The 26,558-nt window shown below is 41.0% G+C and overlaps 3 protein-coding genes and 1 long non-coding RNA gene across 7 annotated transcripts in view; 2 read left to right on the top strand and 2 right to left on the bottom strand.

The window, feature by feature from the left end:
- LOC116697122 (uncharacterized) overlaps positions 1-1,956 on the bottom strand; it is a 22,203-nt gene extending 20,247 nt beyond the window's left edge. The window contains exon 1 of the long non-coding RNA XR_004333923.1: positions 1,052-1,956. This is a non-coding gene — a long non-coding RNA (uncharacterized LOC116697122). The remainder of the gene's footprint in view (positions 1-1,051) is intronic.
- Positions 1,957-2,031: 75 nt separating this feature from the next.
- Positions 2,032-12,670, top strand: sesn4 (sestrin 4). Of its 3 annotated transcripts, none has more exons than XR_004333921.1 (10): positions 2,032-2,291; positions 7,918-8,115; positions 8,610-8,792; positions 8,977-9,222; positions 9,795-9,909; positions 10,101-10,225; positions 11,009-11,175; positions 11,267-11,411; positions 11,498-11,648; positions 11,682-12,670. XR_004333921.1 is itself a non-coding variant. In XM_032528437.1 (9 exons), exons 1-9 carry the CDS (start codon positions 2,226-2,228, stop codon positions 11,585-11,587), a joined length of 1,335 nt encoding a protein of 444 aa, XP_032384328.1. In that variant the 5' UTR covers positions 2,032-2,225; the 3' UTR covers positions 11,588-11,655. The 3 variants fall into 3 exon arrangements, 1 of the variants encoding a protein (XP_032384328.1); XR_004333922.1 differs by lacking the exon at positions 2,032-2,291 and adding an exon at positions 5,421-5,440; XM_032528437.1 differs by lacking the exon at positions 11,682-12,670 and having other exon boundaries at positions 11,498-11,655.
- A 1,368-nt stretch (positions 12,671-14,038) lies between these two features.
- Positions 14,039-22,653, bottom strand: foxo4 (forkhead box O4). Its single transcript, XM_032528433.1, has 3 exons — positions 20,621-22,653; positions 17,895-19,419; positions 14,039-17,245 (listed from the first exon to the last, which is right to left on the bottom strand). Exons 1-2 carry the CDS (start codon positions 21,053-21,055, stop codon positions 17,923-17,925), a joined length of 1,932 nt encoding a protein of 643 aa, XP_032384324.1. The 5' UTR covers positions 21,056-22,653; the 3' UTR covers positions 14,039-17,245; positions 17,895-17,922.
- Positions 22,654-24,010: 1,357 nt separating this feature from the next.
- ubl3b (ubiquitin-like 3b) overlaps positions 24,011-26,558 on the top strand; it is an 8,208-nt gene continuing 5,660 nt past the window's right edge. Inside the window, exons 1-2 of one of the 2 annotated variants that reach the window (XM_032528301.1) lie at positions 24,011-24,237; positions 24,814-24,924. In XM_032528301.1, coding sequence (XP_032384192.1) covers positions 24,898-24,924 — 27 coding nt within the window. In that variant the 5' untranslated portion in view covers positions 24,011-24,237; positions 24,814-24,897. Of the gene's footprint in view, positions 24,238-24,382; positions 24,671-24,813; positions 24,925-26,558 lie in introns of those variants that run through there. The other variant, XM_032528302.1, reaches the window with a different exon arrangement.

Raw genomic sequence — 26,558 nt, 5'->3', positions numbered from 1 at the left:
TTTGTATCACACCAATCAGAGCGTAAGAATGGTAGTACATTGATATATGCAGCAACAGGAAACTATCGTAATTTAAATATCACGCCCAAATATATTCTCGGTTATGAGGCCTCGCCCCTACTATTTACGACATGGCCAGACGTAATCCGGCTAAGAAGCTGGACTTATTTTTAGAAGTGGAGTTTGAAACCCTGACGTCTCAGTTTAATTTGCAGTAACGTGTGTCCCATTTGGCAGCCTAACAACTGGTATTAGGCTGTAGGAAGAATGCAGAATAAAAGGAGATCAGTGATGCGGTCAACAGTGTTGCTGTATTAAGTTGAGCTCCAGCTGAAGTTTATTTAATTTATACATCCTTGACATATGTATACTCCTAGTAATATATACCCAGCTAACAATTTTTGGTTCCCAGAACGTTCTGGCTACAACAGCACACAGAACAACAAGCTGAATACGATAGGTGCCCGTTATGTTAATGGTGACACATTAACAGTTATTCAACTATACGATAGCCCACAGAACAACTACCAGGGCGTGGAGACGTAACTGCACCGACAAGCCTATCGTTCAAACACCCATCGGTGGACTCGTGCCTCCAGCTCTGGCCATCTGGCTGTCAGCCTCCGATTAGCCGATTAGCTTCCTTTGTTTTCTTCATTGCAGCGAGTAACCTTTTTGCCAGTCCCTGACAAGTTTCTGACTCACGCCAAACATTCTTTCTGCTGCTCGTTTACCGTTTTCGGCTTCATATTTTTCATTAGGGTGACCACATTTGGATTTCCAAAAAAGAGGACACTCACTCTATACTACATGCAGTTTGTAATCTGCAGACAAAGATTTTCTATTGGGGGGCATTTTGTTTGTGTTCAGTCTTTCTCAGTTATCTTTATATAGGCATATAGTCACAAGCCTTGAGCGCCGTCTCACGGCTGTAGACAGTAATGTTGTCGATATGAATTCACATTTTAAAAACATGTTAAATTATATAGATATTTTCTGGTCGCACCAGACTTTAAGTCGCAGGACCAGCCAAACTACGTCTGGAAAATACAGTATGTAATGTGTAGGTGAATGGCCAAAGTGGGGATGACCCCACTTATCAGCAGTTCAGGAGAGGGATGGCAGTGGGAGGCTGTTCTTGTGTCTGGTGGTTGTTGTGTGCAGGGATCTGAAGCGCCTGCGAGGGAAGGGGTTAGGAGGATGGCAGCAGTGTAGAAGATGACCAACAGCTCTTGTGGTAGGCCATGCTTCCTGCAAAAAAATAGAGCTACATGGTTTTGAAGGCTCGATCCTTCTCAGCTGGCCGAAAAAGTTTGAAATGTCATACTAAAAACAAACAATCTCTTAGGCCTATATATAGCTGTTCCTATATTTAATTAAACACACGGTAGCGGAGTTTATGCAGAGTTATTTTTTTTTTACTCATTTTTTTCGTGAGTCAGAGCCAAGCAACAGCTGTGAGAGAGAGCGCGTGTCCTCCGCTCTGAGGAGTAATATCCATAATATCCTGTCTCCTTCGTACAGCCCCCAGTTGGGGCTGTGCTGGACACTGCTCTCTGGGCATCGGGTCATCGGGTCACAATGTTGCAGACTCTGGCATATAGGGTTTCTCCCCCCCCCCCCCCCCCCCCTAACCTTGGCTCGTGGGTGTAGGCTACGTGTGCACTGTTGCTCGGCTCATAGAGGTCTTCTAAAAACAGCCAGATCTGCCATTGTCGATAAATAATCAACTGATGACTTCTCCTTCTCCTGTTCATGCTGCACCGCAAATCCACACTGACTCCAAAACTTGCGTACTCGAGGTCAGACCAGATTTTTTCGCAGCCTACACTCACGGTCAAATTGATAAATGCCGAGCTTTGCGTAGTAATCGACGTACGCCTGTTTTAGGTCGTACGCACGTTTCACAAAGGAGGGCCAGTGTGCGTGCGCCTTGCCTGTTTTTGCCTCTTTGCGCTGTTTGCAGATGTTCATTAGCATTTGGATATCACCCTCTGTGAGCAAGCTCCGCCTCCTGTGTTTTGATTGGGCACACTGTTACTGGAGTTGTCAGCTCGGCTCAGGGAAGGTTTTCTCTCCACTCTCAGTCCAGTCTTCAGCTACAGACCGACCGGCTGGCTGCATAATAGCGGCAGGATTTTCTTGCCTTTGTTAGCTAAGTTAGCTTGGAAAGCACCAAGAAAACACAGAGCCGCATCCATGCATTAGCACCCTGTTTTTGGAAAATGATCATCTGTACGAATAAAATGGAGTACCCCCTAAGAACCCAGTGCCAGCGACTCCACAAACAGGTAGGTTAAAGCTGACAACAGACAAAGCTGTTGAAAATATTTAGTTTTAAGACAATTAAAGCCAGTCGCTAACTGGGTAGCCTGAGTAACGTTCATTCATTTGCTGAAGGGTTTATTTTAGCTAGCTAGCTATATCAAAGAAAAAAAAATAAACTCGTCTCTTAATCACCTTTCATTCAGGTTGGCTGGCTGGTTTAGCTTTAAATTATCTGTTTTACTTGCCAAAAGCGACAATATAAAGATGACTGTTTTACAGTTTTTAAAATCTCTAGCTACACTTTTTAACTTTGTGTCAACCAGTAACATTAGGTTAGCTGTAACGTTATACAGTTAGCTTTGTCGACTGTAAGTTAGCTAGCAAGTGGAAACAGCAGTACCAAACTTCTGATCTAGCTAGCTAGCGTTAACTCAGCTACCGGTTTATCGAACAATGATGCTAGAGTTAATTCATAAGCTGAAAAAGGCCATACAATAAGTTTAAACTGTCACCTTTTATCACCATCAAAAAACATGTTGTAGTTTCCATCTCCAGCCGTTAGACTGTCACCTTAAAGGTCGGTCGCAACATGTCGTTAACGGTTTAAAAGCTAACGTTACCCTTAGTAAATGTACATATAATACAAACTAAATTAGCCGTTTGCTGTCACATCGGTTTGTGCAGTCACGGTAATTTTAAGCCTCACAAACAATGTAACGACGACTTTTTCTTTGTTGGTTCCCCAGCGATGATTCAAGTACTTTATTTGTATGTATGGTTATATTTCACGCTAACATTCACACTGGTTTAGTGAAACACTAACGTTTTAATGCATTAACGTTTGGGAGCGTTGCAGTATGAGGAGAAATCTATAGGTGACGGTGACATCATCTGAGGATTTGGGAGAAAAGTGTCAGTTATAGGTGGCTGTGAAGTAATGCAGTGCCATATATTACCCATAAATAAAATGTAAGGAAGGCTCGAAAGAACAGTGTAAATGCGTTTAATCCAGGAGGATTGTTAAGTCATTCTTGCTCCAGGTCACTCTAAATGTTGGCGACTTTTATTGTCCTGTTTTTTGCTGGCTGAACTGGACTGCCAATCAAAGTTGTTTTTCTCCTATGTCGCTGTTTTTCCATTTTGCAACAGAAAGGGGGCGCTGTCTCAAGTGTAGTCCAAAAAGACATGTTTGCTGCAGATTAGAGTTCAGAAATGGAGCAAAACAGGGAGGAATGTGAGCAGCAAGGGATTCAAAACCCTCTTCTCTGGGTTCAAGTCCATTTTGGGTGACTTTCACTACCCCATCACACTATTTTGCTGTTCACATTTATTTTCATTTGTCTGGCAATTTTTTGTACATGCCATTTGACTTTGTAATTCTCTGCAACTAACAATCCGTATTTCTATTGAAACCTATGCTTTTGCAAAGCAAAATAACCCTGTGATTTTACAAGCACTGTTATGATAAACAATTATTTGGCAGGCATTTAAGCACCACTACATTTCAGCACCTGCTTGATATGATAACCTACCTTCTCCTGGTTTGTTTGTGAATGTGACTAGTAATGAATTACCCTGTTATCTTTAGTAGCTGCATGTCCCCCTTGCTCTACCTGCCTGCCATGTTTTCTGACAGCTCCAATCACTCATCTCCTGCATGTGGGTTTGGCTTTCTTTCTTTTTTTCATCCTGCAGCACAGTGTTTTGTTTGTCTTGGTTGTGTTGTATGTGCCGTCCTACCCAGCAGCTCTTTTCCTTGCCCTCTTCTCCTCCCTTCTCCAAACATATTTGGGCTGCAGCTGCTTTGTTTTGTGCTACTTTCGGAGTTCAGGTTGCAGAGCCAAATTCGGCCCGGCTGCTTGTGTTTGCGGTGATTTGGAAAGGGGGTTAATGCTGTCAGGACGCCGGCGCATGATAAGGATAGACCCCCTTCAGACTCAATCGGAATGCAGATTGAATGTCCTTCTCCTGTATCTGCAGCAGCCCCCCTCCTGCAGCCCACCAACACCACACACAAGATACTACATGCACATATGCACGTCTCATCTCAAGCTGACAAATTTACCCTTGCAAAACTGCTGGCATAATTGTTCCACTTCTTAGTGTGTCATCTCAGCCCTTCATATTCTTGCCTGTACAGTGCTGTGTTTTTTGTCAGCCTGCCATCAAAGCCTGTCTTTGTCTCCATTTACCTTTCCTGCCCACCGTGACGTCACCCCTGTTTTTCATTTCATTCCTTACTCTTGCTGCTGTCTGATCAATAAACAAATGACCTCCTGTGTTGGGAAGGAACCTTTTTTTCCTTCTTTTTATGTAAATGATCTGCACCTCTGGATTTTTGCTCACAACAGGCCCCCCGGGAGTTTTTTAGTTCTATCTTTTGCAGCCAGGCCACAAGTTTGATCCTCTTGTGATGTATATACAGATTTTTGTCACCCCCTAGCTTATTTTTTTATTTAAAAAATGTCTTTGTTTCAACCAAGATATGCTTTTTAATACCATACAGTCAGCCAAATGATGTCTTTTTTTCTTTATATATCCACCCACACATGCTTGTTTACAGCTTTTTTTTCTTTCTTTTTTTCATGCGTATGTTTTTGTTTTTTGCACATGGGTGGACAAAAAAAAGAGTATCGCCTTATCGAAATTTCTGCTGCGTACAGCAGTTGTGGCTTATTTTTAGGCACTAAAGACAAAGCAGTATGGATAGGTGTCTGGACACAGCTTTGACAAATGTGACTAAAGCTACTTCCTCTAGTGTGTATTGATTAGAAAATGTTTCTATTAATGAAAGCAATAACAGAAATATGAATTGCTTTTGTTCTAACACACAGGGAAATATGTCTTGAGATAGACTTTAAATTTTGTTTTAGTAGTTTTATAATCTGGGAATTTACACTAAACATCATTATAAACTTATTGTATATTGTAGGTTCAGCTGAGTTTTAATTCTGCTTTCATGTTAAGGTGTCAGCAGCAGACTCAGTTAAAACTGTAGGATGTGTTATTTCCTGCTGTGCCATTGCTCACAACAACTGTAGTTCCTGTTTCGGGGTGACTTTTTCTGTGGCGTTTGTCCAGACATGTTTATGAAATTTAACAAAACAGCAATTTCCTCTTTGATTGCGTGATGCCAGTGAGGACAAATCACGTCTCCTAGGTCTATACAAAAGTGTTACTTATTTTACTGTTCTTGTCACAGCTGCCGATTTGACGGAACCAGTCAGGTAAATGGCCATTGGCTTGTAGAGATTTGTGTTCGGCATTTCTGGTGGTTGTACATGTATTCTGGTGAGATTGCAGCGTGTTTATCTGGCTGTGCAGACCAGGGAAGCCCAGTGTAGTTAGTGGACTCACACACAGTGTCTTTTGTTAGTGCAGCATTCTCAGTATCATACACAAGTCTGTCATTTCAGCTCTGTCAGTTGAATTTATCCTCATCCAGAAATTGTGTTTTCCTTTTTATATTCTGAACAACAAAGTAGTAGCAAGTAGAAGTCTTAACGCCTATGTTGTGCCCAGATTCATTGCATCACCTGGTTGCTCATGATGTCACACTTTGATAAGGTTTCGTCATAGGCCATCATTTTTTACACATCTGATTCCGTGAATCTGTGTTGTGGTGTTTGTATTGCAAACTGAACCGAGAGCAGTATCTTGAAATGTTTCACACGGATCATTCATCAGTTAATATTGCAATTGTAGCTTATTATACAGTGACAGACTGGAAAGAACTAGTGGTCTCCCTACATGAGTCCTTGACAAGTCAAACTCAAAACAAGTTTTCTGTATGGCGTTGCCCTCTGAGATACCCTTTCCTTTCAGTAACTAAGCAGTTGGTGCTTGGTGAAGCAATAATGTAGATTCTGCAGCTCTTGTGTTTTCAGAGAGATACTTGTGTGAATGTGCTTTGGTCAAGAGGTCTTTGATTGGCAGGCACCTGTGTTCTCTACGGACCCTCCGGCCTATTTCCCACGTCCGTTGACCGACGAGAGTGGGTCACGGTCTGTGTCCAAGCAGGTTTAATTTAGTGCCAGCTCCCCTCGTTCGTTTTTTTCTTCTTTCTATCCTCCTGTTCGCTCGTTTTATCTATTGATTTATAAAAAATTTGAGATAAGTTTAAAAAAAAAAAAAAAAAAAAACACCTCATAATGAGATGATTTGTTGAATGTGTAGTATGTTCCCAGTGTATATAGGGCAAGAGGTAGAGCCTCCTGCAGGGTCACAAGAAAACCCTTGTCTACTACAGGGAGAAGTAAAATGGGACATGGAGCCACTAGCCAGATTAACATGGTGTTGAATGCCAAAGAGCTGTACGGGGCTAACATGAAGTAACAGGGCCATCTAGTCGACATTTGCTCCGACTATCCAAGACCTAAGTTGAGGTGTCTATGAAAGAAATAATCCTAGACAGCAGTTTGTGCTTTTAAAAGAAGAAGTCCTTGCCAGCATTCGCACAGTTCAAACTGCAGTGAAGCAGTTGGCTTTGATCAGCACTGTGCACTCGGGTTTCACATGCAGGGTAACGGAGTCCTTGCCCGAGGCCAAGTTCCCAAACATCTTTTCCTAGAGGCCGTTGTTTGAGAGCAGGCAAGCTTCCCTCTCCATATGGCTCTGTTTCTCTTGGCCTCAGGCTCCTCGGCCCAGTCGCACCTATGTTTGTGTGTTTGGTCTCATCCACTTCTTTGCTGCTGTGGACCTTCCCTTTTCAAGGCCCCTTAAGCCCAACTTTCACATTAGTTTCTGCTTCTGTGAGATGTAAATCTCCCTTTTTTTAAAGGACATCTTTGGGTGGTATATTCCCGGTTTCAGCGTGGTATTAGGCGGTTTATTGTCTTTATCATCTACATTTAATGTGGTGGAACTGTACGAGGCATCAGACCCTGCTGCAGCCAACATGCATGTGCCTGTCAAGCCCCCCAGCTGAGCATTGTTGTTTGCTTGTTTTATTTGCAGAAAGAATAATGTGAGGAATGCACTCACTTGACACTGGCATCGGTATCATAGCATCTGGACTGAGACTGCCTCTCTTCAGCTGATTTAAGTTGTGGAACATGACTCCAATCCAAACCCCAGTCTGAGCCCGTCATCACATGGCGTGGACGCTGAATTCCGACCTTATCTTGAGCCACCCTGCTTTGGCTACAAAATTAGATCTAATAATTTACGCAAGGGGCCTTACTGTTTTTTATATCATCTTATTCAAGGAGCATTCATACGTATGTAGTATTTTAAAGGACACTTTTCAAACAGAGTACATATCTGTAATCATACAAGAACTACAAAATCAATGAAGACATGTATCACTGTCACTATGGGCAATGTTGATTGCTGCAACTAGTCAAAAAAATCCAACAGTCCTTGTGGTGATGTCTTTAAACTGATTATGTCCAAACAACAAATGTATATAATCCATAACCCAAAGATATTAAATGTACAGTGATAAAATAAAAAGATTATTTAAAAAAAAAATGATGACAGTTGATTTTATGTCACTGGACAGATCAAATTTCAGCTCCAGTGACTGATAAACATAATAATAATAATAATAATAATAATAATAATACAATCTGAGCTTGCACTGCAGCAACAAGCGGCACAGTGTTTTTCGTAAACCAACCTTCTCCCTCCTCTGTCTGGTTTCTATAGGTGATGGTGAATGGAGAGAAGGAGCGAGTGTCGCTGCTGTTCATGAAGGCTCTGGTCAGCAGGGGGAACGTGGACGCCGTGTCCCAGCAGATGGCTTCTCACCCTCAGTACTTGGAGAGCTTCCTGCGCACACAGCACTACATCCTGCACATGGACGGCCCCCTGCCGCTGCCGTACCGCCATTACATCGCCATCATGGTCAGTGACCAAGCTGTTGTCATTTATACTGTACATACCTAAACCCCTAAACAATGAAATCAAACAGAGCCATACTATTGTACAGTTCAAAAATAGATTTAAGAAAACAATACTTACTTTTTTCCCCCTGTAATAATATGATATTGTAAAGTAGGGGCAGGACTTTATAGGCATTATGCTTCTGCCTGCTCCTTCTCAAACAAGTCCTTTTTTGTACTGTGATGGAATTGGATTGCTTTTTATATGGTTGTGTTTTATCTTTGTTTTATTTCATTTTTGTTTGTCTTTTAAAGTATGTTGATTGAGTTTTAAAAAACAACTAAACTAAGGATCTCACGCTCCTACTTTACATGTAGCTTAACAAACCCAATTGTTTGGGAAGCTGTTCTTTATCAGAGATCATGCTAGTGTTGTCAAAGAATAACACGCTCTAATGTATGAGTGGGTCGTTTTCCTGAACCTGTGTGCCAAACTCCCCTTCCCATTACTTTCAGGCTGCGGCACGACATCACTGCAACTATCTGGTGTACCTGCACTCAGCCCAGTTTCTGAGGGTGGGCGGGGACCCTCTGTGGTTGCAGGGTTTGGAGGCAGCGCCCCCTCGCCTTCGTCTCCTTGACCACATCAACAAAGTTCTGGCCCACCAACCCTGGCTCACGGCCTGCTCACACATCCAGGTACAGCAAAGAAAAACTCAAACAAAATGTACATAACGGTAACCAGAGAGTATAAAATGATAACCTATTACCCCTTACATAAATGCAGAATTATTTATATCTTTAGAACACTCACTGCAGATTAACAGGTACAAAGAAGTGAAAATACCCCCTGACCCTGAGCTCTTGTCTCTGCTCCCTCCAGACGCTGCTGAAGTCGGGCGAGCAATGCTGGTCGCTGGCTGAACTGGTGCAGGCCGTCGTGATCCTGGCCCACTGCCACTCCCTCTGCAGCTTTGTGTTTGGATGCGACACAGACTCAGATTTTCCCCCCCTCTCCAAATCTCCTAACGGTACCCCGCCAACCTTTTGCCCCTTTGACGCTGCAAATGGCAACACCAACGTGCCTCAGTCGCTTGCCACTCCGTCCGAACACAAAACACGAAGACGGGTAACAAATCAGACTTGCATTTTCTGTTTTACAAAAAAAACATTCCTCATGTCTTGTAAACATTTGTAATGCTAAGAAACCTTCAAAGTGCATTTGCTTTCTAAAATGAATTATTAATTATTATTGAATATAATAATCTTTTATTGGGAGGTAACATAATAATTTCTTTTTTTTATTAAAAAATTTATTTTAGTCTATAAAAAGAAAATCTTGTCCAACCGAAAAACACAAAGATGTTATTATTTTGGATAATTTTCACTTAAGAAGTTATGTAGAGATGATATATATGATATCATCTTAAGAATAAAATCCACCATACCTCATAATGTGAAACAGATGGCTCAGTTAGTCCAAGCATCTGCTTCTCCGCATTCAATGATAACTTACATAACAGCACTTTGAATTCAAAGAGCCCTTTGTGTAAATTTGAGATGAAAGTGGAAGATGTATCTTCTGATAATACATGTGTGATCAGATTTTTTTTGTTGGTATCCGTGTTGTGTCTGTTCCTTTGAAGATAATTAAAGGTGATTTAACTTCAACCGTATATGTTCTGGTGTTTGTGTCGACAGTCTCTGGACTCCAGTTGTGACATGGTGTGTCTAAAGGAGAGGATCCAGAAGTCCCAGGAGGAGCGTGAAAAGAAAGAAGAGCGTCTTCTGCAGGCACAAACACTCCAGCAAACAGGTAACCTACATCTGCAGATGAACACAGAAACACAAACAAGATAACTGTTCAGATGTTCCCACTCACTTAGGATTTGTTATCTTGAGCGTTACATTTAGGTTGCATGGTGTGAAACTTGAGCAATCGCCACTCATCTGACGCACTCTGTCTCCCCTCCGTCTCCCCTGTCTCCCCTCCGTCTCTGTTTTTAGATATGGAAGAAGAGGAGGAGATGATATTCTTCACAGACCCAACGCGTTTTATCACAGACCCTGACTTATGCTATCAGGAGTTTGCTCGTAGGGAGGAGGACCACTTTCAAGTATTTAGAGTTCAGGTGAGGACTTTACATTTGTCCATGTGTCATTAGGGCTGATGGAACGAATTCCAAAAGTTGGATATAATTCAAATAGTAAAAAAAACAATACTATTTGAATGCTAAAATTACTGTTCAAATGTGAAATATAAAAAATTAAAAAATGACCGCATGTGAAAGCAAAATGCTTTTATGTCATGTCGGAACAATACATTAGCGGGAGTGAGAAACACAAGGCATTGTGATGTCTAAACATGATGGAGCATATAACGTTACTATGTAGGGAGTGACAGGCTGCGGCTGGAAATTGGAAGGAGGATGGGAAATAGTTTTAACATTAACTGGCACACCTGGCAAATAAAGCTGATTCTGATTTGGTGACCGAGCAGCTGGATCAATACTGGTTTGGGCATTTAACACATTAGTTTGTCTCACAAACCCAAATGAGTTCCTCAAAAGAAAATGTATTTTTAGTTTAGGGGCCATTGTATTGATGCCACATGTATAGTACTTCCCAAGGGCTTGGAAGATAAACCGGAGGGGTCATAAAATTATACAGATGATAGAAAAACAAAATTAACATTATTGCAATACAATTCTTTTTTTTTTTTTCTTCTTTTATTTGGTAAACATTTAACCTCTTCCAGTCTCTTAAAACCATTCAAATGAAACAAATGTCTTTTGTTTGAACTGGTCCCAACGGTAGACATATGGGAAAGGTTTGGAACCACTGCTGTACTTTAATATTTGATGAGCCAGAATTAATATTAACTGACTTTAAAATGTGGTGTATTTGCTCTGCAGGACTATTCATGGGAGGACCACGGCTTCTCCTTAGTCAACAGGTTGTATTCAGACATCGGGCACCTCTTGGACGACCGATTCAGAAGTGTGACTACCCTTCCCTCGATGCACTGCCCCGACCTGAAGAGGGCGATCTGGAATTACATCCATTGCGTGTTAGGAATACGGTAAGTCTGACACAAAAACATCATTTTTGACTCCGACAAAAGCCCTACTTTCTTTTGGGTTTAGTAGATAAACATGTCTCTGTGGTTCCAGGTATGATGACTATGATTACGGAGAAGTGAATCAGTTGCTGGTGCAGGATTTAAAGCTGTACATCAAGGCTGTGGCCTGTTTTCCAGATGCCACTAAAACTCCAGTGTGTCCACTGAGTTTGGCTCCCCTTAAAACCTCAGAACGGGTAAGAAGACCTTCACTTGTAACTTTTTGTCAGTCAACCCTCTTTTAATGCTCTGTGTGAATCACTTTTCATTTTCTTTCCCTCAGATACACGTTAATTTACTAATCATGGAGGCCCGGCTTCAGGCTGAGCTGCTATACGCTCTGAGAGCCATCACTCAGTACATGATTGCCTAAGTGCTCGGAGAGGCACAAAGCTAAAGCTCTCCGCCGGTACAGAGAGACCCAGAGATGCAAGTACAATAAAAAAAAAAAAAAAAAAAAAAAAAAAAAAAAAAAAAAAAAAATCTCAACTGCAGACGGTGTAGTGGAATGAGAGCGGCATTTTTAAGGACACAGAGCGCCATCGCTTCGTAGCTGTGCCTCTTGAATGTGCTTTTCTTTTTCTCAGATTTAATGTATTGAAACCATAGTGTTCCAGACACCCCCTTCTTCTGCAAACTCTCCTGTTGTGATGTCCTCTCATCAAACATCGTGACTCTGAAAAGTTATGTGCAATTATTATTAGAGGTGTTTTAATTTTGACCTGTTGTTCTGTGTTCCAGCTCAGTCTGAGAAACTGCTTGGTTGTAGCAGTGTGTTACAGTGGCCAATACTCTCCCTAGTTTGATCAGTCTCCTTTTGTATTAACAATGCTTTCCCCCCCAAAATATCTTTTTTTACAAGTTGAATGTTAATGGGAGACCAGGGCCTCTGTTTTTTGTTTTTTTGGACAATCCTTGTCAGTGTTGGAGGAGGACATTAAGTGGACTGTGACATTTCGTATTAATGCTGGTCAAGAACAAACACAACAGTGACACTGCTCAAAGTTATCGCATCACTATAGTTTCTTTTAATAAGCACTTTTTTAAACTTTATATATTTATAATACAAGGTAGGTCATTAGTAGACACACAGTGTGTGGATCTGACGCCTTCTCCACTGTACGTATGACAAAGATGTTCGTCAAACTTTCAGACTTTTGTTTTCAACCCCAGGTTTCTGTGTGAAATAGCTTGATCCAAGATATTTCAGTGAATTATTGCTCTTCTTATGTTCAGTTCAGTGCTGACACACAGAAGGATTTGAAGGTAATGTTTTAAAAACACACAATTTACACTTGATAAGAAAATTTGTAACTAAACTTAGGAAGTCAGTGAGCTGCTTCCGACACTGAAAGATTAAGCTGAGCCATTCACTAAATGTTTGTAATGGGTTATTTTATTATTTTCTTTTTTAAAAAGTGATCAAATCAGAGACTGAATTTCAGACCAAGTCATTTAAAACAGTAATGTGATGAATTGGATAGATGAAAAATGGCCAATAGATTTGCGCTGGTCATGAGTAGAGTTTCAGTTCAGATTTTGGCTCAAAGCTTTGTGTTTAAGCTTTTTTGTGAGCGGTTATCAAAGCTGATTATCAAGTCAAAATCCACGGTACAATTTGCAAAGCAGAACAATGTGCAAACTAGTTGTTAAAACACTTGTATCTTTTTTCTGTCTTATTTTTATGTTTTTTTGTAAACTGTAGAGTACTTGTTTTTGTTTTGTTTCTGGGTGTGAGTGTAGGACCTGCTTATCGTGCTGCAGCCTGGGTAGGCGTAGAGGTGTGACAGACTGTTTAGAGTTAGTAACTGCAGGATGTAGAAAAGAAACAAGTGCATATCGAGCATATAAAGCAAAAGTGCTGTTAACACAGGTGCCTTTAGGCTAAAACTGGAGTGCTGCTGAAGTGGAGAGATGCGACTACTGGAGGCTGAATGTGGGCTTTGGTTGCAGCTGGGAAACACCCCCAACTGACAAGTTTAAAACTTGTGGCTTTTCCCACATGAATGGGAATGCCTTTTCTTGGTGTTGGTCAGCAGCATTTCTGATTAAAAAAAAAAAAAAAAAATAGTGTTTTCTATCAGACACCTAAGAACCCCAGCAACTCAGCAAAGAGCCTTTGACACGGATGGATGTTAAAAATGTTCAACTTGAGCAGATAAAAAAAAAAAAGAGAACAAGTGGAAGAAAAAAAAGTTTTTTGAAAATGTGAAGAAATGTTTTCTATAAAGATGCTCTATGACAATAATTACTGCCTACTGTTTACTTTCTTCAACAGGAAACCTTAAACCACTCTACCAGTGTGTGCATGTCCATTTCAATCACAGAAACCTTATAATACGAACATATTTTTCTTAAGCAATCCCTCAGTTTTTAGACTTACTTTGCACCCTCCAGGCAGCCGTTTTTAATCATTTGGCTCCATAATAATCCACCTGTGGATTTTATTGAATAAGATAATCTATCACAGTGCAATGTGGTCAGCACAGGAACAGGTAATATTTCAGTATTGCAGTTGACTTTTATTTATTAGCATTGTCTAAAGCTTTCAACCACATCAGTCATTCTGTCTGCTGATATACTGTGAGATTCACTTAAAAATAAATGGAATAAGATTGTTCATGTACCTTTTATATTGTATCTTATTAGCCAGCAGTATATTGTGCAATACATTTTTATCTGCTATGCAGTTACAGTAGTTTTATAGTATATAGTGTGTTATTTGTACAATTGGACAACAGCACCCCCTAGTGGCAGAACTGAACAGTTTGACTCTAAAGAAACTTTAAAAGTCAGCAACTTTGCACCAAAGACTCAGAATAACTGGGTTAAACAGTTTATTGAATTTATTGCTGCTGTTCAGAACTGTTTGTCATCTCTGGCTGACTTTACAATGTGTAAAGAAAGAAAAAGACTGGGGGAGAGAGAAACTATCAACAATCAAAAATCATAAACATAATTGGCTTATGCACAACTTATTCCCTGTCGACCCCAACCACCCCTTATGAAAGAAGAACCCTTGCCAAATACTAAAATACTGTATCAAATGGGGCAATTTTAAATTTCAAAACAAACATACTAACGGCTACTTAACGAAAACTGAAGAATAAAATATGTAGATAAGTATTACATAGAGGAGGTGATACAAAGGAAGTAATAACACCACACCTGCCTTTTAAAGGAGGCAACAGTAAACTAGAGACGTCACACCAACCACCGCTTCTTTTACATGCTGCAGTCTGCATGTCCTTTCAACTGTTAATAACATTTCCAACACCTGGACATTAGTTCAGAAAAACTTGGGGAATTGCATATACAACTTTTCTAAAAAATAATTACATGTAATTTAAAATAAAATCATGCAGTTTGAACAATCTGGTATTCTGTTACACTATTTAATGACGGGGGTTGTTATCGAGTATATATATATATATATATATATATATATAAAAACATAAAAACAAGGAGGGGGAAGGACTGTTGATCATGTGCTAACTTCTACTATACCATCAAATCAAGATCCTTGTGCTGTATACAGAAAATTCAAAAGGCCCTGATATGCACCCACTGCATCATGGCGTACTGCAGGATACGTCACAAATGAAATCTAGCACCATTCAAAAAGTAAAAAAAAGCATTTGTGGAACAAAAAAAAGAGTGCTTTATCAAATCAGAGACATAACATATTCACATAGCTACAGTGAAATGATGAATGATGACGAGAGTTTAAACTGCAGGGATAATATTTGTGGTTATGAACAATTAAATACAAACACAAAACACAAAATTTAAGAGAGGGGGAAGATGACAAGGTAAAGTCCACCTTGCTACAGAGTAAAGTCATGCTATAGTGTTTTAAATATTGGCAGTCAAAATAAAAAAAATACCCCAAAGGGATAGGCTAGTACTGATATAAGTACATGGCTGGAGAACTGGGATACATTTCTCTACAAAAGGGAAGTCAAATTTGAGGTCAACTCTTTTTAAGACAGAAACTCCTCCAGGAAAACAAACAAAGACACAGTGTGTTTTCCAGTCTGTTGTAACAGGGAAAATGTGTAAAATAAATATTTATCCGATTACGACTGTGCAGCGTTGTTTTCCTGTTGTTTTTCTTCGGAGCGACCCTGAGAGGTAACGGTTGTATTAGTCTTGTTTTGAGATGAGAATTCAGCGGCATGTTGAAAAGTGGGACGATGAAGCTTTTTCTATTCGTCGTACCACATTTCAGCGCGGATGTTTTTCTTTTTAACTTGGATTCACAATTAATGCAGAAAATAGTGAGGCAGATCATTGGGCATTTTAGTTAAAACGGTCAAGTATTGATGCACTTTGCCTTACTCTTAAAGTCAGATTTCATGTTACAGGCATCTTTTGCAAAGCTTATGTACACTGAGATACTGTGTCAGGCCGAAGCGCTCCCTAAATGCAAATATTAGTGTTCCTTTGGTTATGTAAAAAAATCTACATGCATCTCATTCTTTACAAAAATAAAAGTATAGAAAACTCCCCATTAAAAATTATCTGAAAATGCTTTCTCCAATGTAAAAAAAACCAAACATCACTTGTCATTAGTAATATATTTGTATGTATTAATATTATTACCGCCATCTAAATTGTATAATAAAACTATAATCAAATATTTATTCTTTTTTTTGCACTTCTCACACAGATAATTCAACTGAATTGAACTAATTAATAAAAGTGTAAGAGAATATTCTGACATGAAAATATCAGGAAAATGTTAAGTAAAAAAAAGAAAAGAAAAAAAAACTCTTCAAGAAGTGATTTTTTTTTTAAAATTTCCTTCAAGATTTCATTTAGTTCTCCTGATAAATCTGCATAGTGTGTCATCGTGTACATGTGCAACATGTGTTTTTTTGTACATGATTTAAACTATTTTAATGAAATGGTATAACCAATGCGTCTTCTAGTTTGGGGTCCCTGTGTCGCAGGAAACCTAAGTGCTTTGAAAATGCACAGGCTCGATGAAAACAAAAAGGAAGAAGATATATTCAGTTAGACCTTTTGACAGTGGAGGCATACTGATGTCGAAAACAATATAATACTCGGCCAACCTATCACTTGTTGGCAAATACATTTACCCTTGAATGCCCTGTGTATAAATTCACAAATCACATTTCTTCATTTCGTTAGTTCAACTGCACATCAGGGATTAAAAAAAACCCTCTAACTGACATCTACCATAACACACTGGATTGAAGTAAAAAATGTCAAACTGCAAATACAGACGACCCTCCTTACTGTTGAATCACCAAATTTGTATTGGAGAAAAAAAAATATGCATTATCTTTTTCTTCCCCTCTAAAGTGAGAAATTTAAATCGGACATAATCGTAGTCCGCGATTGGGCAAGATGTGTAGCCAATGTTGAATCAAACATTTTATACCTCCAGTCGTCCAGTCTATTATCTTCCACAACACAATCCGACTCCTGTGATAAAAAGTTTTCACGGTGCAGTAAGGTCACTGCACCTTAAACAGCATTTAGTCTGGCAGTTCATGCTGGTGTCAATGGAAAACTGGCCATTTCTCCAAAAACGCACAAGTTGAGTCATTAAGTCTTCAATACCAAAGCCATTGAGTACCGTATCCACCCTAAAGCTATTCTGGTGTAACATAACCGAAATATAAACTCCCAGCAGAGCGGAGTTAATGATTTGTCTTTCACTCTTAAAAACATCATGTCACACGACTTTTAAAAATCATCAGTTTGGATTAGAAGAAATAACTGCTAGCAGCCAAATTGTTGAAGTGTTATATATATATATATATATATATATATATATATACATATATATATACATACATATATATATACATACACACACACACACACAACTCTCCTCCCTGCTCACTGTCCTCCACATGTCTTGGCACATGACATGGGTCTGGTCTTAAAAGTCTGAGAGAAGCATTGCATTTGAAAATAGCATCTCGAGCCAGCAGGGAGGAGGAATGCACCGGTCGTTATGTTGGTTTTTGAGGTTATTTTGATTGGAGATCCGTTCCTGCAAGACAAGATGACAAAAACGGTCATTTGTGTTGATTGGCTCACAACCGCAGATTATGTAAGTGATGTATTCAAATGGTTTGTAGAACTAAAATAATTAGACAATCAGTACACAACTTATCAGCAACAATTTTGCGCTTACCGATTTGACAAATCGCTTACTTTTTTTGGTCTAAAATATGTCAGAAAATGTAGAATAGCTCACAATTTCTGTTCGAATGTTTTGTTTTGTCCAACAAACAGTCCAAAAGCCACATATTTAATTTACAAGTACACAATGCTAGAAAACAAGCGTGAATACAAGCAAATTCTGTAATTTGAGAAGCTGAAAATAAATAACCAACATTAAAATGGTTGAAAACTAATTTTTTTGTGGATTGACTTATCCATCATTTAACTTTCAGCCCTAAACCACTTGATAGTTATTTAGAACCAGAAAGCCCAAAACATTTTATGGTTCCAGCTTCTTGAATGTGTTTTATTTTATTGTAAATTGTATATATTTGGGTAAACAAAACATTTAAAAACATCTTGGGCTTTGAAAAACTTTTTATGGAGTTGATATTAAAAAAATGTAAACATAGATTAATCAATAATAAAAATAACCCTCGCAACCTGATGGTTAGAAAGAAGAGCGATAAGTGTACCTGGCTGACTGTGCGGTCAACTGAGGAATTAGCTAGGCACCCAGCTGTGAGCGGAGCCCGGCGTGGTGGTGGCTGGCCCGGCGTAGCCTTGGCCTCCAGACATTATGGGGTCAAAGCTAAAGTCGATATCATCTCCGTCCATGAGGTCAGTGTTGATGATGTAGTCCACGTCACAATCCAGGTTTTCGGTGAACATGTCAATGTCCAAGTCTGTGGGCAGTCGGTCCTGACCGGTCTGGAAGCAGGACGGAGCTCCAAAGTGACTCATCCCCTGCAGGCTCAAGCCAGGATTGGCTGAGGCGATGGGCCCTCCATGATGAGAGCCCACCGCTGGCAGCGTGGCATGCTGGGCTTTGAGGGCAGAGAGCTGCAACGGGTCCTGAGACATACCTGAGAGGATCATCCCCAACCCCATCTGAGAGTGATGCTGGTGTTGTTGTTGTGGCTGCTGCTGATGGTGAAGGTGATGCTGCTGCATCTGAGCCTGCAGCGCCATGGGGGCCACTGTGTTTGGCTCCAGCCCTTTACCCAACAGCAGCTGGTTGGGTTCGGACCTCCCCCCAGATGTGCCAAGGCCCATCAGGCCCACCCCTCCAGGACTGGGCATGAGGGGGTCCACCTGGGTCATCATGACATCACTGGGAGGAGGGGAGTCGGAAGTGAGCAGCGCCTCCAGGCTGGAAGGCACGTGGGTGCTGTAATGGCCGCTCCCACGAGAACCGGAGTTGGACATGGGGTTGAAGAGGGAGTTGCTAAAGGTTGACGGCTCTTTGCTGCTGGGTCCACACTGGGAGGCAGAGGCCTGGGTCCCCGTGTGACTGGGGCCCTGTGGGAGGCTGGATGGTTGCAGCTGATGGAAGGAGGAAAAGCTGGAGCCACGAGGAAGCAGGGTGGAGGCGGAGGGCAGCGGAGTGGGAGGTGCTGGTGGAGCTGTACTGGGACTGGCCCCTCCCTGCTGCCCAGTCATCAATGTGAGGCCGTCAATTAGATCCAGCTCCTCCATGAGGGTCTCTGTGAGAGTGGGGGTCAAGCTGCTGGCAGTGTATCTTCCCAGCAGTCCGTCCTCGGGCAGGTTATCGTCATCCTCCTGTCCAGGAGCAATGGGGGACAGACGTCCGCTCAGGGTGCTGGCGTTAGAGCTTGTGCGTGGGCGAAAGGTGGTCCACATGTCAGTGTCATCCAGCGTGCCGCGGGACGAGGGGCTGTTGTTGTTAACCCCCCATTTGGAAAACTGCTGGGACGAATTAGGGCTGTCTGCACCTGCTGAACCTGTGCTCCCATCGCCCTGCAGGGCTCCTCCAGCACCCCCCAGGCCGGCTGCTGCCGCCTGCTTCTTGGTCTGCTTGGCCCTCATGCGGCTCTTCAGCAGTTTGCTGCTATTGTCCATGGAGGCGGCCCGGCGGCGAGGAGCTTTCCCGGTTTTCCCTCCTTCTGGGTTGAGCATCCACCAGGAGCTTTTGCCTGTCGATTCATTGTGTACCCTCAAGAACTTGTTGTGGAGTGATAAATTGTGGCGAATTGAATTCTGAAAACGGAGAGAAAGAAACAATTACAACATTATGACAAATGTAGGCTTTAAAGATTAAGAGTTGGCTTCCTTTCATTAAACACTGTTTCATTTGCAGCTTAATCACTACTAGTTAATATATACTTTGGCCCTGCCAACGTTCAAACGATCCTAGCATTAGATTAACCTATCCACCATCCTAATACATTCAGTATATATTCATTTTCTTTACTTGTTTAATTATTTCAAAGACTAGGGTTGCCAAGGGAAGTTAAGCTCAGGAATTGTGGGAATTTCAATATAGAAATTGTACCCTTTAATAGTTAATTTATTTGGTTAAAAGTATGGGCATTTAATGGAATTGTAATGCGCTGCATTCAGCAGCACACTCAATCACATGCACAGATAACTGGCCAGCAGCCCATTAAACAGAAATTAACCCTGTGCATACAGTTCTTACACCCATCACATGTGCAGGCCACACTACTGCACTGTCTGAGCCAAAGGACTACATACTTTCATGTAAGTTTTGATTACATTACTGGAGTCAAATTTTGTTTTTAAATACAACACCTTGTGCTATCATTTTCTAGCTACCTGTTACCATGTGGGATGTAGTTTGACTGAGCATGATAATTTAGTAGTTTTAAGTAACCTATTTCCATTCATTCTTTGTGTAAAACACAAAAAGTTTACATCGTTGGGAACCACTGGTCTTAACTTATACTACACTAAGTATTTACTAAGTCGGATTTATCCCAGGTCAGTTCAGTTCAGATCTCTTTTGTCCCTTGTTGTCTTAGAAAGAAAAAAAGACATAAATACATTCACAAACAATTGGATAATTTAAGACATTAAAAGTGCTGTATACAAATTCATATCTGTTGAAAATGAGCATGAAGACCACTTATCAGCATGAAGTCAAATAAGAAGCACATCAGAGAAAAAATGTAAGGAGGTCATTTTTCATACCTTTAAAAAATATAATACTGATATAATTTGATATTGTGATCTACGTTTTTTTTTGTGTGCAGCACCTTGAGCTGCATTTCATGTTATGAAATGTGCTGTATACATAAGGTTTATTATTAATCTTCAAACCAGTGGTTCTATGATGTAACCTGAATTGTAAATCTAAACATATGTCACTTATGGTTATAAAAGCATATAGTCCACCATGTAAGGTGATGCAGTACACTGCATCACACAATATATTCACCTTCCAGCCAGCTGAGCTGTTGCTGTCTCCCTTGTCTCTGAAGTAAGGCACTGTTTTCACCATCCATTCATAGATCTGTGCCAGGGTCAGCCTCTTCTCAGGCGAGTTCTCGATGGCCTGGCTGATCAGATCTGCGTAGCTCTGGTTCCCCCACGCGTTGCGCCGAGATGATCCTTTGCGTGGCGTCGCACCGGCTCCGCCCACGCCGGCCACGACCCCTCCCTCGGCCGCTACCTTCTCGGGCTCTGACGTGATTTGCTGGGGCTCGGCCTTGTCCTCGTCGGCGGGCGGGGTACCGGCGGCGGACTCGGAGCCATCCGCCCCCTCCGGTTTGACAGCAGAGATGTCGGGTCTCGGCAGCGGCCACGTGCAGGAGCGGGGTCTGCTTTGCGGCTCGAAATCTGGGTCAATCGGGGGCACCGACAACTTCTCCATGGCCGTCCTCTGAAGTTCCGCTCAACCAAAAAGATGAGTCCACTCAAAACATCTAGGCTACCTTGAAAAGTTAAAGTAAACTTTGAGTGGATGATGCGTTAAAAAAAACGACACAAAAGAAAATTGCTTCAGCCACTGCGGGGGTGTAAACAGAGGGGCCTGGAGAAGAGACGTAATAATCTGGACACACCAATGACCTCAGTTAATCCTCCGATTGGAGATTAGGGAACCCAAATAATCTCCTTAATAGTAACTATCATAAACCTTTCGATTTATATAGAATGAAGGAAGGTTGAGATGAGAGTCCCTTTGTTTGAATTAGATAAAGACAAAAGTGGCAGAGTGGCAATGAGCTCCAAAACATCTGGATCTACAGAGGTTTGGGCTCACCTAAAAATGAATACCAAAATCGTAAAGGTATATGGATGCAGAATAATGCCATTCCTGTTAATAAACACTCAATTTAAGTATTTGTCAACGGGTAAATGTTGTAAAAAGTATACTTTAAATGTGTCTGAAAAAATGATTTTTTAAAAATTCATCAAAATGAAGGATTATTCCGTAAGCAATTTGTCAAATTAGATATGTTTTCTAATTCGACCCAATTTCTTTACTGTAAAGCTTTGAAGACTACAAACAGGGATTAGCTGGCTCCTGTTACAAAGGATCTTCTCAGGACAGCCCCTGTCCGTCTCCACTTGTAAACGTGATGTCTGGGCTCTCCGCGAGTACAGTCTACATATATAAAAACTCCACAAAACTTTAAAACAAAACAAAAAACAGTCGCAAACAAGTCCAGTTTAATCCAAGTTGTAAAAGCGTATGGCGGTTGATTATCCCAGCAACGATTTTGTTAGCCAGCTGCCAAAAAAAATGGTAAAACTCAGTGGAGACTGTGGCCGCCGTCTCTTTGGCCTGCAACGTTACGTTGAAGCCGCTGGAAGTCAACAACCAGAGAAATGTCGAGCGATGGAAGATGAAAGGGAGAGCAGATTCGAGTCAACTGTCAAATAGTGTTTTTTAAGTAAATAAAAGTGTGAGATGAGAGAAATGTACGTAGGAGTAGTCCGTGCTTCAGGTCTGCACGATCCGCCACATTGCGGCCGGGCGCATGTCACCATCTGCCATGTTTCTCCACACTCCTGCCGCGGCACACGATGCTCAAAGAAGCTGTTGTAAAACCCTCTCGGACCGAGGCCCGGAGCTCAGAAAATCTTCGACCTGCGGTCTCGGTACTAACTACTAGGCGAATTCCCGGGTGTTAGGTGAAGTTGAGTCGCCTCGGAGGTCTGTCGACTCCCACTCGCCGCACTTTGAAAACAGCACGATAGCCACCGTAACGTTAGCTGGTTAAGCTCCCGCTACTCCAGAGTTACAATCCGTGAAAAAGTCCGTGAAAAGCCTTCAATAACTTACTCCAAGTAGCCGTTTTTAATCAGCGAGGAGTTTTGGAAAACTTCCTGTGGTTGTGGCTGTTCAAATATTCACTCCTTCAGTAGCTTTTTGACTTGTTTTGTTTTGTTTTGTTTTGACTAGAGGCGAAGACTCCCTTCTGACGTCTGTTTACCACTGTCAGGCAACGCGGTCTGCGCTTGCGCGAAGTGGATTTCTGGGAAACCGAGTCGTTCATGTGACAGCACGAGCGACATACAGGTGCATTATGTAACAGTTTAGCGAAGTCCCAGGCACACGTAGGGCAGCTAAGGTATTCTTGGCAATTAAAAGACTGATACTACTACTTTATTTCTTGTGTGTTTACTTGTTTGTGTGATTTTGTACCTTTGCTGTTATTGAAGGAAATGCTGCTGCTGTAATACGGAAATGTCCCCGTTGTGGGATGAATAAAGTATAATCTATCTATCTATCTATCTATCTATCTATCTATCTATCTATCTATCTATCTATCTATCTATCTATCTATCTATCTACTAATAGACTACAACAACTTAAACTAAATATATTTTTATTAATAATAACAATAATGTTCACAAGTGTTCATGTTTTATTAATCCACCTCCTCTACTGCATATCTGGATTAACATTTCAATATCAACCCTTATTGTACCCCTACAGACCCCCTAACACACCTTGTTTGCTGCCCTCTGTGCATCGTGCGTGTAGCGTACTTGTCACCTCCCAAATATCGGTTCTGTTCACACTTCCAAACCAAGTCCCAAACGGACTTAGCTACTGCTGCCCTAAATGATTGATCAAATTATGATTTTAAGGAATTAATCAAATTATTTGTAACTATCTAAGATACGGACAGGAAATACAAGGATGCTACATATATTTGTCTTAACCACCAGGCCAGCAGATGCTCCGTACTGAATGATTTTATGTGTCACATTGTTTTTCCACACTCCTATCCTGTGGTTTAATATGATTAAATGTTCGACATTTTTTTGTAATCCACCACCAAGTAATGATTTTTCAAATCAGTGTATGTAAACTTTGGCTGTACAAACCAGCAGCCTGTGTCAAACTGTATGTCTTATTGTAAAAATTGCTTCACCTGTCTTACTTGACTCCAAGTTTTCTCATGTTTCTGATGAAATGAGTGCTCTTCAGTACCATATACATAATTGGAGTCTGCTCTACCAGTAATGTAAATTGATCATCTTCATGACAACTGAGAAAACACAATCTACTTATGAAGACTGTTTGTGTTTATGGAAAAAGCTAGTAAGTGGACCTTTAAACTGTTTTCGAATTAACATTTATGCATTTATAACATCCTTTGAGTGATGCTGATGTGACTCTTAAGGAAAAGTCTTCTTACGTGGTGAGTTTTCATCTATAAACTACTAATTTGCTAAATATTTATTTCTGGGCAGATAATGTGAAATATAGCTATCTGTACTAACTTCTAAACATAAGGAATGCATCCAGTTAGTAATCACGCATCACACTGAATGCACCCCACAAAGCAGTAGAGAGGTTTTACAACGTTTTTAATATTAGTGATAACTACCCTCTTTCTGGACTTCAACTCCCAGAAGTGTTTGCGGTCTTTCGCTGTGTTTACAACCAGCTGACATCCGGCGTCTTCCCGTCCATTAGCCACCGATACCACAGTCAACGATACAAATCTACACTCGATATTTTTCTTGTGAAAAGCGCTCCCAGCTGATTCGTCCACTCAACTGAATGCAACATTTCATCAAAGTCATCAGATGCAGGTGAGCTCGACTGCACTAAAATTGCCGTTGCATATTTAGTTTGCCAGCTAGCCCGCAGCTAGCCTGCGATAACACGATTGGCATAAGCTAACACAGCAGCTAATGCTAAAGTTAGCAGAAGCCTTCCTATTCCTGTTATCCGCTGGGACCAAACTCGGTGCTAGTTGGTGACCTCGGGGGAAAGACAATTTGTAGCTGTTTAACAACATTAGCCTGTTGTATTACTACAAGCCAGCTAATTATCAACGATGATTGAAGCTATCTTATAAAAGAAACATTAGCCCGTTAGCTCAACTTACGTTAGCTTAACGTTAACTGTAGAAAGACCTACTGAGCTGTTCGCTACCGTAGCCTGACGGGCTAAGGTTGTTTTTTTAAATTAGCTAAACCGTGTGGAAGTGAGCCAGTTTGCTCACTACTTATACGATTTCAGGTAACTAATCGATCATGTGGGTATTTGTCGTTTGAGTGACAATGTTATGATGTGGTAGTTTGGTGGATAATGGATTTGTGCAGCGCAGTTATGGTGCCAGGCTGTGTGAAGCAGCCTCACAGTGTTTGTGTTGTTTGTGTCAGGGCTCTGGCCCCGTCTCCAGCAGCTGAAACACACCAGCCCTGTCCCCTCTGATCCACGTCCACGGCCTTCCTCCATTCTGAGACATGACCACCCAGAGGGATCTTGATATGGTGAGTGAGGGTCTGACACCTTTCTGAAGTTATTTTCCAACAGCAACTCAGAGCCAAGGTGATACTCTGTATTTGCTCATGGCCTGTGTACTCTGCATTGTAGTCTGTCACACCTACTGCTGCTGCATGATAACAGACCTAATACACTTGATTATTATGGTGATCACAAATAAAAATAATTTAGGGTTTGGGGGCTGGGGGGGAGCGTGGATTAACCAACGTCCACATCATTTAGCTAGGACAATAACTGCGGTTACTGTGAACACCATCTGTCTAATCTGTTAAAGCGTTGCCCTACTTTCCTTTCAAGGTTTAGATGCAAATTGATTGTACCCTCTAACTAAATCCTGGCCACAGCACCCCAATTATAAAAATGGATAACACTCATTTACAGACAGGTCGGAAATGATAGAAGTTAAAAAAATACATTTTTTGTTAATTGTGACACCTGGCCTGTTGGCCAAGTTTTTTTTAGTGCTCATGTAAGTGGTAAATGGGCTAGCGCTTTTCCAGTCTTACTCAAACCACTTTACAACACAAGTCAGCATTCACACATACATTCACTGGGAGAAATTTGGGGTTCAGTATCTTGCCCAGGGACACTTGTAGGGGCCAGGGATTGAACCTTCCAAAAGTGGACGCCCACTCTGTGTCCTGAGCCACAGCTGTGGCGTGAGTAAGAGGGAAGCATTTAGCACTGAAACAATCAATTAATAAATTCAGTTTATTCAGTGACAGGAATTAACTCAACAATTTTGAAAATTGATTAATTATTTTAAAACAACTTGAACCAAACATTCCAAATTAGCTGGTTATGCCTTCATATTTGCCGCTTTTCTTTGTTTTTTATGATTTTTAAACTGAATATATTACCTGTTTATGGCTGTTGGTCAGACAAAACAAGACCTCTTGGAAATTGTGATGGTCATTTTTAATAATGGTTCTAAATTTATTTTTAAACAAAAATGTTGTTAAATGTTTTATCTAGGACACATCAGGTGAAGCCCCACAACAAGGCGGAGTGGTATTTAATGGATCTATTTCTCGGCAGTAGCCCAGGGATGTTAGCTTGGGGATGGTTGTGTTTTTAGGAAACTTGACCAACGTGAAGAATGGATAAGCCTTTGGTAGCTCTGTTAACCTTTTAAAAAAATAACTTGTGTTTGAAGGATTTGATGGCTCTCTTTGGATTGGCGAACTTCGAGAACATTTGTGATGTGGGATGTTGCCATGGGTAACCAGGCAGATTTGACTTTTGTTTTTATTTTGTTGGGGATGAAAGGGATGGGCAAAGAGGACCAAGCTGGTTAATGTTGACATGGGTATGTAACCCCACATTGAGGTTATTCAGTTCAAAGGGGGGAGGGGAGGGCAGAGAACCACCGAAGGAGGATTGTTTTTGTAAACAGATCAGGGAGAGTGGGGTTGTCCCTCCCTGACGTCATACCTCGTGGTTAAGTCTCTTTGTTCTCTCCTCTGTGATTTGTGAACCCAAAGAAAGTTCAGGTTTTTTTTTTTTAATACAGTGTGTAAATTACAATTTACACTCTGTTTTGTCAGTAATCACTACACACAGGCCTGAAATAAACACACACATGCTCAGAACCAATCATGCACAAATGGAGAGATGTCGG

Source organism: Etheostoma spectabile, chromosome 10 (genome assembly GCF_008692095.1).
Source record: "Etheostoma spectabile isolate EspeVRDwgs_2016 chromosome 10, UIUC_Espe_1.0, whole genome shotgun sequence".
In the NCBI taxonomy this organism is placed as follows: Eukaryota; Metazoa; Chordata; class Actinopteri; order Perciformes; family Percidae; genus Etheostoma; species Etheostoma spectabile.
Note: the sequence above shows the minus strand (reverse complement) of the source record. Positions and strands in the feature narration are given on the sequence as shown.